At 37.4% G+C, this 12,070-nt stretch overlaps 1 protein-coding gene across 3 annotated transcripts in view; it reads right to left on the bottom strand.

Moving 5' to 3' along the window:
- The window catches only part of INTS8 (integrator complex subunit 8), a 54,033-nt gene that overhangs the window by 7,520 nt on the left and 34,443 nt on the right, over positions 1-12,070 (bottom strand). The window contains exons 17-26 of one of the 3 annotated variants that reach the window (XM_004768544.3): positions 11,452-11,636; positions 11,002-11,035; positions 10,062-10,118; positions 9,911-9,972; positions 7,102-7,220; positions 4,798-4,901; positions 4,011-4,061; positions 2,418-2,491; positions 2,278-2,342; positions 2,080-2,123 (exon numbers count right to left, since the gene is read on the bottom strand). In XM_004768544.3, the coding sequence (XP_004768601.1) occupies positions 2,080-2,123; positions 2,278-2,342; positions 2,418-2,491; positions 4,011-4,061; positions 4,798-4,901; positions 7,102-7,220; positions 9,911-9,972; positions 10,062-10,118; positions 11,002-11,035; positions 11,452-11,636 (795 nt within the window). The remainder of the gene's footprint in view (positions 1-2,079; positions 2,124-2,277; positions 2,343-2,417; positions 2,492-4,010; positions 4,062-4,797; positions 4,902-7,101; positions 7,221-9,910; positions 9,973-10,061; positions 10,119-11,001; positions 11,036-11,451; positions 11,637-12,070) is intronic. The other 2 variants (XM_013064546.2, XM_013064547.2) reach the window with 2 other exon arrangements.

The raw sequence follows: 12,070 nt of genomic DNA, 5'->3' as shown, positions 1-12,070 counted from the left end.
AAATAGTTCATAAGCTATGGGGCAGATTGACAGTAGAGGAGAGGAGACAACTAGTTAAAGGTCACTGAAGAGAGAATCAAAGCCTAAAAACGTGCCTTCATCAAGGAGTAACAGAACCTCTTACTAAGAGGGCGCCTAGTGGTGAGCACAGTTAGATTTTAAAGGTGGGAAGGAGGGATCTGAAGCTGAACTCATATGGCCACAATTCCCAAAACTACAATTCCTATATGGATAGGAGCTGGTCAGTCTTTTTTCTGGTCTGAACACAGGCAATGAAGTACAGAATAGGGAGAGAAAGGACAGGGGGGCTAAACAGAAGGCAAGTCTAAATTAGTCCGTGAAAAAGCAGACCCCTGACTGCTGGCCATAACACAAGAGATGAAGGGCCAATGAAGGTTGGAGACCAGGGTTTGGTAGTGGCACCAGCTTCTAAGGTTGCAGGAGTTTTTCCAGTTGGACTCTGGCTCAGAATAAAAAGCTTACATTTTTGAAAAGGGATTTTTCCAGGTGAAGTGAAGGACCAAAAAAAGCAAAGATGCTATAATATTGATCAAAGGGTAGTTCTGACAGTCAGCCATAGACAAGCAGGGGTTTCCAAATGTGGTTTGTCATCAGAACGACCTGCCAAAATTAAAATGTGGATTCCAGAACCTCGTCTCAGACCAACTGAATCAGTATCTCCGACAGCACACAGGTTGGTTATTAGCTATACTGGTGAGTAGGGAAGGACGGGAAGCTGGGGAGGCACTGACAGACTGAGGAAAAACTGGTCTTGAACCTGAACATCTCACTGATAATGAACATGGGAGCCAGGAAATAAGAGAGGGATAGATTACTGGCAGAAAGACCTTACGTAGAACAACTGACAATAAGGCCTGGCTATGGGTGTGGGTGGCTAATTCAGAGTAAAGGTAACAATGGAACCTGCAAAGCTAGGGGTACTGCGTTAACAGACCATGCATTTTGATGTATGTAGAGGAACACCCAGTAGGTTGGTTTAGATGAGCTCATGTGGAGACCAATGTAAGCTTTAAAGAGAAAGCGTGTAAGATGATTACAAGTAAAGGCAATTTGGAAGTAACAATTTCAGTACTGCCTTCCAGCCCTGGATAAGCTGGAAATGCAGGGACAGTGGCCTCCAGTCAAGTGCAGCTAGTTTCACGTTTTTATCCTTTCATTTTTAAAAAAGATACTATTATAGTTTTCCTCTAAATAATGGTCCTACAATTTAGTCCAAGTAGAGAGTTTTAAAATATGCTAATAATATGTAATTTTGTTAATGTGGGTGAAAGAGGAAAGAGAAAATATCTTTAGTGATAATGATGCAAAAATGTTAGGCAAGTAAAAATGGCCATAAATTTATAATGCTTTGGCTTATAAGTCAAATCTTTAAATAATCTATTTAATAACTACTAAGTATCTATTATGAGCCAGGAAACATTCTAGGTATCAGCTGTAACAAAACCAAGTCCCTACCTTGTGGGGAAGTAACCAATAAGTAAATATACAGTGTATCAGATGTAATAAGTGTAATGAAGGAAAATTTCAAAAGAGAAAGGAGAAGTGTTAAAGGGTAAAGGGTGGGGGAAAGACTGCCTATTTTATAAGATGCCCAAGAAATGATGATCACTAAGAAGACCGTTGAGGAGACCTGAGGGAAGTTACGAAATGTTTCTAGAAAATAAAATTTCAAAGGCCCTTCAGTGATGAATGTTTTCAGCATGCTCAAAGAACAGGTAATGGTGTAGCAGAAGTTAGCAACAGAGAAAGTGGAATGGATAGTGGTCAAGTCATCTGCAGCCTTGTGGGTCATTATTAAGGACTCTGGCATTGCAGGAAATGCAAAACCATTTAAAGGTTTGGAGCAGAGAGGGATATGATCTAACATTTTAATATAAAATAAACTAGAGGTAAAAGCTCTAAGATAAAAATAAGACCTATTAAAAGTAAACACAGATAACTAAATTCTGGCAATAACCAGGCACATGAAATCTTTTTTTGTTGGTCCAAATGTTAACAATGGTTTAATACCATGGAAATTAAGTAGATCACTGAAGAAAGGCATATAAAGTAACTTACTGCAATTTGTCTTTTATCTGTTTCTCCTCTTTTATGGTGAAGATCTAAACAAATCAGTTAAGAATAATAAATCTGATACTATTAAATACCATGACGTAATCTCAATTGTTCCTCAACTTTAATTTAGGAAATACACAGTATTTTTTCAATTTACAGAAATGAACTGTTCCAGTAACACATATGCTGATGAAAGGATACAAGTCAAATATTCCAAAATGGTAACATCCCATATGTAGTCATAGTAGGAGTCCATAGCATCATGACTGAAAAATAGAATTTAGTTACTTCCTGTTTCTTAAGCCAAAAAATTTCAACTTCATTTAAAAAATGATTCGTACCTGTTTTGTTCCTGCAATGATTTAAAGGCTGTCTTGTAGTCAATTTCTCTGAGGAACTGACATAAAATTGCCACCTACATAAACAAAGATTTGAAAATGGTTTCACATAACCAGTGTCAACAATGACTCCCGTGGGCGGGGTAAATTTTTTAATTTATTAAATTTTTTTTTTTTAAATAATCTCCACACCCAATGGGCGGTTTGAATTCACAAACCCAAGATCAAGAGTGGCATGCTCCTCCAACTGAGCCAGCCAGGTGCCCCTGGGAGGGTTAACTTTTAATGATTCTTACATTAAGAATATATTCAAGAGGGCTTGCAGATCGTACTGAGTAGATCAGCTTGTATTTATGGACGCCTACATCTAATTTTAACTATGAAAAACCTTTACACAAGAATCTGTCTGCCCAGGGCGCCTACTGGCTCGGGGTGTTAAGTGTCAGGGTCCTCGGATGGAGCCCCTCATCGCGCTCCCTGCTCAGTCTGCTTTTCCCTCTTCCTCGGCCCCTCCCTCTGCTTGTATGTGCATGTGTGCACTCTAGTACGCATGCTCTTTCGTGCTCTCAAATAAAATCTTTTAAAAAATCTGCCCAATATTTTTTAATCAATGAACTAAATCATAGTTTAGTTTTATTTGAGAAACTGGCAAAAAGCCAGTTCAGAAAACTGAAAGGAATGGAAAACTGCCAAACAAAAGTATTACATAATGACTTTCAAGGACATACAGAACATGCAATTAGACCTGTCACAGCTAGTCCACTCCTCCACACCCTCAGTCTCTGGCAACCACTTATCTACATTTGGACTATAGATTCGCCTACTCTGGACATTTCATATGAATAAAATCATTAATACAAAGCCATGTTTATGTGGCTTTTTTTCATTCAACAAAATACCTCTAAGATTCATCCCTGTTGTAGCACATATCAGCCTTTTACCTGCTCTTATGGCTAAATAACATTCTACCATAGGATCTACCAAATTTCATTTATCCATTCACCAACTGATGTACCTCTAGGTTGTTTCTACTTTTTGGCTGTTATGAATAATGTTACTGTGCACTTTTATGTACCAATTTTTCTGTGGACTGGTTTTCAATTTCTCTGGTTACAAATCTAGGAATTGAACTGCTGGCTTACATGGTGATTTTATGCCTAAAGTTTTTGAGGAACTGCCAAGTTGTTTTCCAAAGGAGATGCCCCGTTCTATATTCCTACCAGCAATGTATGAGGGTTACAATTTCTCCACACCTTCACCAACACTAGTTACTGTCTTTCAATTACAGCCATCCTAGTGAATATGAAGGAGTATCTCACTGCCATATTGATTTTATAGGTCCCTTGCTGACTAATGTATATACCCGCTCTTACATATTAAAAAAAAAATACTTGAAAACGCAAAGACCAATGTTTTCTAATTCATACTTTCATTTCAGTTAAAATTTACTAAAAAATTTGAAAGAATATGCCAAAATCTTAAGCACCATAAACTTTATGATACAGAAAAGAAAGGCTACTTCCCAGTTCAATGCTTTATATTTAAAGTAAACTCAGTACATGAAAACAAATCAACAACATGGTATCATGAACTAACCTGTGTATGGCAATTCAGCAAGGAACAGCATTTTATCATTCGTTTTATAACCTACAAAAATAGATTATTTTCAAAAACGAGTCAACATCAATGGTAACCAACTGACTCGATGTAGAATGTCAACAGTGGTGAAAATTTTGTGTATGTGGAAATGGTGGGTATATGAGAACCCTATTTTTTGCTCAGTTTTGCTGTGAATCTAAAACTGCTCTAAAAAAAACAATTTTTAATTAAAAGTAGCTAGTTACTACAAAATTTAAGATCTCATTTTAAAAACCATTTATTACTAAAGTACTGAAAAAATCCCATTCAGTACGTTTTGATAACGGTGGCCTAAACCAGAGGAAAGAGCAATACATATGAGAAGAAAATGAAATAAATTTGAGATTGAAGAGAGAATCAGTATGTCCTGAAGGCTGACTGGATTTCAGGCGGAGTGTCAGTAAAGAAGAGGACATCAGGATTTGGGCTTGGTCAACTCAAATGGTCGAACAAAGGTGTTTGGTATTTTGGTGTTTTGTTCTTTTTGTGGGAAAAGGTCATGAGGAGGGAGAATGTAAGGTCAGATACTGAAATCAGTTTTGGACAGGTTGAGTTTTAAGTGTTTTGGGAAATCAAAGCAGCAGTGATCTGTGGGCCCTGGAAATATACAGTGGAATTGCAGCTAGAGGGTTCAATTTGGAGTTATCCCTACATACACGGAAAGAAATAAATTTACCCAAAAAGGAGCCAAAAAAAAAACCACTGTAAAGGTAGGAAAGAAAGAGAGCCCACAAAAATAGTTTACCTGGTCTGTATATACATCAGGGGGCACAGCCTTATTGAAGAAATCAGAACACACAGCTCCTGCCTGCAGGTAATAGTGGAGAGCTGCTGAATACTGATTTGTTGCTAAAGTAGAAAACAGAAGTAAAGAATTACTGATAATTAGACATAATAGGTGAAAAAATAGACAAGGCCTCTTTTGTGAAGAGTCGGGTATTATTACTTCATGAGTTGATAAAAGCAGATTCAAACCACAGGAGTAGGGATAAGACTTATCCAGGACAGCACATACACACACACAACACATTTTAAAGAACTACTTTAAAGAAGCAATATAATATGTTCCTTGCTTTCTAAAACCGATTAGCCAAAAATTTAGCTCAGATCTCCTGTCAACCTTACTAGCACATTACTAGAATTTAGTATTGGAGGTATCTGTTTCCCAAACACCCATACTAGAAACATAACCTGAATTTTCTGAGGAAGTTTATAATTGATAAATCTATTTTGAACATGGATATTAAGATCTTGAGAGTAAGTTCTTTGAGGATTTATGGTAAAAATGAGCATTGAAACTAGTAATTATTTGCTTCAAAAAGAATCCAGGAGAGGGGGGATGATGCAGGTGAGGGTACAGATAAAATAAAGCTGGGCATAAGTTAATGACTGTTAAAGCTGGATGACAGATACATGGGGGTTCATTATACTAGCCTTTACCCTCTCTTTTATTTTGAACTTTCTCTTTAAAAAATTCAATTCCTAAAGAAAATTGATCCTGAACCACTATCAGTCAGAAATTTGATTTTATCGATACAGTAACAGAAATATCGAAACTTTCATATCAAGTATCTATCACATATAATGGGGTGGGGGAGGAGTCAGGAATCTACTTCCAAGAACACAAATAATTATCAAGAGTGCCGAGACAGATTTTTAGAACAGCATATTCAGAATAGAATATTTTAAGTTTCTTTTTAAAAGGTGATTTTGTTGTTCTTGCTGTTGTTTGTTTTTTAAAGATTTTATTTATTTACTTGACAGAGATCACAAGTAGGCAGAGAGGCAGGCAGAGAGATGGAGGAGGAAGCAGGCTCCCTGTTGAGCAGAGAGCCCAATGCGGGGCTTAATCCCAGGACCCTAGGATCATGACCTGAGACAAAGGCAGAGGCATTAACCCACTGAGCCACCCAGGTGCCCCAAATTTCTTTATTAAAGATTTTTATTTATTTATTTGAGAGACAGCAAGCACAAGCAGGAGGAGGGACAAAGGGAGAAGGAGAAGCAAACTCCCGACTGAGCAGGGAGCCTGAGGCAGGGCTCCGTTCCAGGACCCTGAGATCAGGACCTGAGCAAATGGCAGCTGCTTAACCAACTGAGCCACCCAGGTACCTCTGGGATAGAATATTTTAAAACAGCAATTTTAAAGGGGCACCTGGGTGCTCAGTCAGTTAAGTGTTTGACTCTTGGTTCTGGCTCAGGTTATGATCTCAGAGTCCTGGGATCAGGCCCCCACATCATGCTCCCAGCTCAGGGAGGAGTCTGCTTGTGGATTCTCTCCTCCCTTTGTCTCCCCCTCTCCTGCTTGTGCTTTCTCTCAGTCTCTCTCTAAAAATAAATTAAAAAAAAAAAAAGCAATTTTACAAACTACCTACCTTTAACTTCTTTTCCTAAGAAATTTTTTTTTTTTAAAGATTTTATTTATTTACTTGAGAGAGAGACAGTGAGAGAGAGCATGAATGAGGAGAAGGTCAGAGAGAGAAGCAGACTCCCCATGGAGCTGGGAGTCCGATGCGGGACTCGATCCTGGGACTCCAGGATCATGACCTGAGCAGAAGGCAGTCGTCCAACCAACTGAGCCACCCAGGCGTCCCTCCTAAGAATGTTTTAACTGGGGTTAAAGCCTCTGCCTTCGGCTCAGGTCATGATCCCAGGGTCCTGGGATGAAGCCTTGCACCCGGCTCTCTGCTCAGCAGGGAGCCTGCTTCCCCCCCTGCCTGCCTCTCTGCCTACTTGTGATCTCTGTCAAATAAATAAATAAAATCTTTAAAAAAAAAAAAAAAAAAAGAATGTTTTAACCAACTTAGTAGATGAACATTCAAACTTTTTTTTAAAAAACAGAAAAAAGATAGTCAATATAAAAAAATTAAAAGTATGCAAACCAAATGCTCAATACGGAAAAATGAATATTTAAGTCTATCTAGGAAGAAGAGTCAGAGATCAAAAACAAGACTTAAAGTATTGGGGGAAAAATGTGTCATTATTTATTTTCACTTCCGAAAGTGCTACAAAAAAGCAAAAACACAAAGCAACCATACATCTCACTTACCAAAATAAATGTCTGCCTGAATAATTAGCCAGGAATGGGTGTTGGGGTTTATACTGAGGGCGTACCGAACTAGCTCTTTCACTGTGATCGCCACGGCTTCAAAGTCCACCGACTGGAGGCTTTAAAAAAAAAAAAAAAAGACAATGAACATTAATCTTTATTTTTCAACTTCAAATTCCAGACACACTAAAAACAAAGACTTAGCCAAAATTTAGGTGACCATAAATACAATGCTAAGTATTACTAAGAGTAAATATATTAAAATGATCAGAGCAACTAAGTCTAAAAAAGGAGTAAAGGGAAGGAAGGAAGTCAGCTGCTCTGAGCCTAGTTAAACCTGGAAGTCCTTTGACACAAAAATACAAGATGGAACTGTGGGGATAAAAGCCAGCCCAGCATCCAAGAAATACAGCTGATAGTGCCCACCTCCCAGAAACAGTACGGGACAGTGGGAGAGAACATAGGCTCTGGATTCAGACACACAAGAGGGTCAAGAGCTAACCATAGTTCACCAGCATCCCAGTACAGAGGGAAAGAAACTAAGGTATTGTTGGCAAATACTTGATCAGACATTTACAACTAAATGAGTTAAACAGGTTTGTGATACAAGAAATTTATAAAATGTTAATAAGAATTCTATCTACAAATCAAAACAACTGACATTAAAATAGTAATGTTTAATCCAGGCCATTCTCACACTATTTTTGGAGTCAATAAAGACTCTTGCTCAAGAAAAATGCTTTCTTGGTCATTTAGTCACATTTTATTTTCTCTGGGTCAATTTACATTAGAGTGCCTTTATCATGAAGATAATGGTTATTAAGCCTATTATGTGCCAGTCCTTATTCTAAACACCTAGTTTAGAAAATGTATTAACTTATTTAATCCTCACAAATCTGAGGTAGGTACTATTCTTTCACCCAATTAATAAATGAAGAACTGGCAAAGAAAGCAACTTATCCAAGGTCATCCACCAGGTAACTGAAAAAGAGGCTCAGACTCAAACCCTACCAATCTAGCTCAAAGTCTCTATGGTAAACTATTCTTTTGCTTCATTTATAAACGTACACTGAAAATCAATCATTAAATTATGATGCTAGCGAATATCAATTAAAAAAAGCAGAAGTATTTCTACCTGACTTATGGACTACTATCTTACATACAGAATTTTACATAAGGCGCCCCTGGGTGGCTCATTTGGTTAAGCATCAAGACTCTTGATTTCAGCTGCGGTCATGATCTCAGGGTTGTGAGACTAAACCCCACATCTGGTGCCTGCAAGATTCCCTCCCTCCCTCTCCCTTTGCCCCTCCCCGCCCAACCTGGTTCATGCAGGTAAGCTAGGAAAAAAAAAAATTTTCAGGGGTGCCTGGATGGCTCAGTCTGTTGCACATCTGACTTTAGCTTAGGTCATGATCCCAAGGTTCTGGGATCGAGTCCCGCATTGGGCTCCCTGCCCAGCAGGAAGCCTGCTTCTCCCTCTCCCTCTGCTTGTACTCTATCAAATAAATGAATAAATCTTTTTTAAAAATTCATATAAAAAATGCAGTTACAGGATGCCTGGCTGGCTCAGTCAGTAAAGCATGCGACTTTTGCTCTCCAGGTTATAAATTCAAGTCCCATGATGGGTACAGAATTACTTAAAAATCTTGAAAAAACAAATCTGCAGTTGTAACGTTGTGTAGTATAAACACTGGCTTCATGAAGCAGGGTGATTCTTCGGGAAACAAGCCTCTGTAAGTGGAGGAAAGGGTCACCCACCCATTTTTGACCCTCCAAACCTCTACTCAAGATGCACAACTACTTTCCATCTCTAAGACTGAGATGAAAGCAAATTACTCTCATTCTATAGACCACTTACCTACCTACCAAAATCTTTCCTTCTTCAAAGATGCCACTAAGAGCAATAAAATAGGGCTTAGTCCTGCCCTTCAGGCATAAGTTAAAAAAAAAAAAAAAAAAAAAAAAAAAGGCAAAGAAAAAATTGGGGAGTGGGGAAGGAAGAAAAAGTAACTTTCGTGAGAAAAGAAATGGGACTCCTGAATGAGAAGTTGCTATGGGTAGGAAAAGCAATGTGTAAATGGTTTCTTCTTTCAGAAAAAGAACATTTTTGGGTACCTGGGTGGCTCAGTCAGTTAAAGTGCCTCCCTTCTGCTCAGGTCATGATCCTAGCTAGGGTCCTGGGATCAAGTCCCACATTGGGCTCTCTGCTCGGCTATGAGCCTACTTCTACTTCTCCCTCTGCCCCTCCCTCTGCTTGTGCTCTCTATCATATAAATAATAAAATCTTTAAAATAAAATAAAATAGAAAAAGAACATTTTCTTCTCTCTCTCCAAAATTCCCCCATCATCTTATTGTGGTTCTCAGGAGATAAAAGAAAGAACATTTCTTAAAGTACCGAAGAACTTCTTAGTAACTAAAAGGGGTTGGGGAGCCTCTGACAATCACAGTATTAGAGCTGACCTACAAAGAATGATTAAAAAGTCATTTTCAAATAGATACCTGTAAAAGATGCAAAATCCTGGAAATCTAACAGGAAATCAATTTTTTTGCCTCGATTTTCTATTTCTACCCATTGACAAATTGTCAGGATCACTTAGGGATCTTTCTGTTCAACTGAAGGCTGGTATAACTTAGCTCTTAGAGTTAGGTTACATTCATTTATAGAAACATAATGACTGCAACAAAGAAACAAACTTAGCTGGAGAAGCCTAAGAGAAGCCTTTTAGTCAAATTACTCAAGGTTACCTATATCAGGATGGTTTCTAAATATAAAAGTAATAAATATAAAGCTATAATACATCTTACTTGGGGATGGAAGATGGCCAAATAGAAATGTGCTCAGCTGTAATATCATTGACAATGTCCTCCTAATAAGAAAAAAATATATATTTTTAAAAGTGTGATTTTTTAAAAATTTCTTTTGAGGATTTTTTTAATGAGATTATGAAATACTGACCCGAACATTGTGAAGTTTCACAAAGAGTGACAAAATAATAGTCAAAACCAATGGCTCCTACAAGAAAGAAAAGAAGAAAGAATCCTTAAATATATATATTTAATATTCCTGTCAACCTCAGGGACACGAAGGATTTGCTCTCAAAAAATTCTTTCACTTTTGAAATATACCATCTTCTTTAGATCACACACTACAGGTTGTTTATTTTTAATCTCATAAAAGAAATCAAGCATACAATTTACACAAAAATTACTCTATTTAGGGGCACCTGGGTGGCTCAGTCAGTTGAACATCCAACTCTTGGTTTTGTCTCAGGTCATGATCTCATGGTCATGGGATTAAGCCCTGAGCTGCGTTCCACACTCAGCATGTTGTCTGCCTGAGATTTTCTCCCTTTGCCTCTACCCGCCCCCCATGCATGTGCACCCATATGTATGCATGTACGCCCTCTCTCTACATTAAATAAATCTTAAAATAAAAATTACCATACTGAGGTGACAAGCCTATGGTGCTCCAGTCCTCAGATGACTTTTAAAATTGAGTAAAAAAAAATCTCTTTCCAATTAGTACTTCCAGCTATCTCTAAAAAATTAAACTTTTTATTCCCTACAATAATAAAGAATGGAATGGAATCTAGGTTATGTCCAATATATAGAGGTAATATTAATGCTAACAAAAATTAAAACCAGGCTTCACACAACCAGCTCTATATTAGGAAAACTTCTTTAAAATTTAAAAAATACCTGTTCTATTCACTAAAACATGTTAAGGTAAATGCAAAATAAACCTCTGCATTTAGACCAACCCATCTTCAGGAATGATCACTGAAGATAATAAGCACATTATACAGAGTATTTAAATAATCAGCATTTAAACACTCTTTTTCAGTCCTGTTGTATGAAAATCAGCAGTAATTAGATCAACTTTTAATAAAACTTACCCGTAATTTTTTGATAAAAGAAAGTAGTTCGCTCCTACAAAAAAAAACACAAATTTTGTATTTACATTTATTATCAGAATTAAAAAGAAAGCAAATTATAGATGGTTTACTTCTAACTCTCCAGTTCTGCACATATAAAAGAGAATAATGTTCTATTGTCACACTAACCTAATAAAACAACTTGTCTGTTTTATCATTATGTGACTTCTTCAGTACAATGCAATCATAGGCTTCACTGATTCTGAATTCCAACAGATATTAAATGATTAGCAATCTCTTAAAATAGCATATAAGCATAAGATACCTCCAAAGGTGGCCATGTCAGACCAGAAATCAGTACCAGAGAACTCTAATAGTGTCTATCTTTATGATATACAAAGATAAAAGGCTGATGTTCTTGAAACAGTACACAGTACACATAACTCAAAAAATAAACTGATAGAAACATACCGATACATTATACCTAATGTAGATTCCCTTTGCTTTATTAAACTAACTCTGCCATCATTTCCACGTTTGTGTTGACTGGACACACTACAGATCTGAACAACAACTTCCCAAAGGTCTTTAGCAGTCCGTCTACTTTCTTTCGGGCCAGGAAGTTCTTTGCATGTAGCTGCTAAAAGCTGTCCAAGCTATAACACACAAAAAACAAAAAATTCACAAAAAATAATTTGTAACAACAGAACCACAGATGTAAGTTCTATTATTAAGGCACACTTGAAGAAAGAAAGATAACTATCCAAATATACCAGTTATTTTATACTGTACCTTCCATCCAACCGCTGAGGAATTTAGAGCTCATTGTCTACTGTTAGTAGATCAGAAATCTGAATGGGAAAGAGGATGCTCTGGTTCTGCCACACTATAAAGCTCATTTTTTCTACACAATTAAAGTTTAATGAGGACAAACAAGTATAGTCTAGTAAGAACAAAACTGAGACAAAGCAAAGAGGTAGATGCTTCATTAAAAGTTGTGTTGGCAGAGCGGGGGAGGAGGAGGCACACCAAGCTGGTAAATAGTATGATCCCACTTTAAAAGGGGTGGGGGACGTGGGTGTGTGCGTGC

The sequence above is a fragment of the Mustela putorius genome, unplaced genomic scaffold, assembly GCF_011764305.1.
Source record: "Mustela putorius furo isolate JIRA1106 unplaced genomic scaffold, ASM1176430v1.1 tig00000228_pilon_pilon_pilon, whole genome shotgun sequence".
Classification (NCBI taxonomy): Eukaryota; Metazoa; Chordata; class Mammalia; order Carnivora; family Mustelidae; genus Mustela; species Mustela putorius.
Note: the sequence above shows the minus strand (reverse complement) of the source record. Positions and strands in the feature narration are given on the sequence as shown.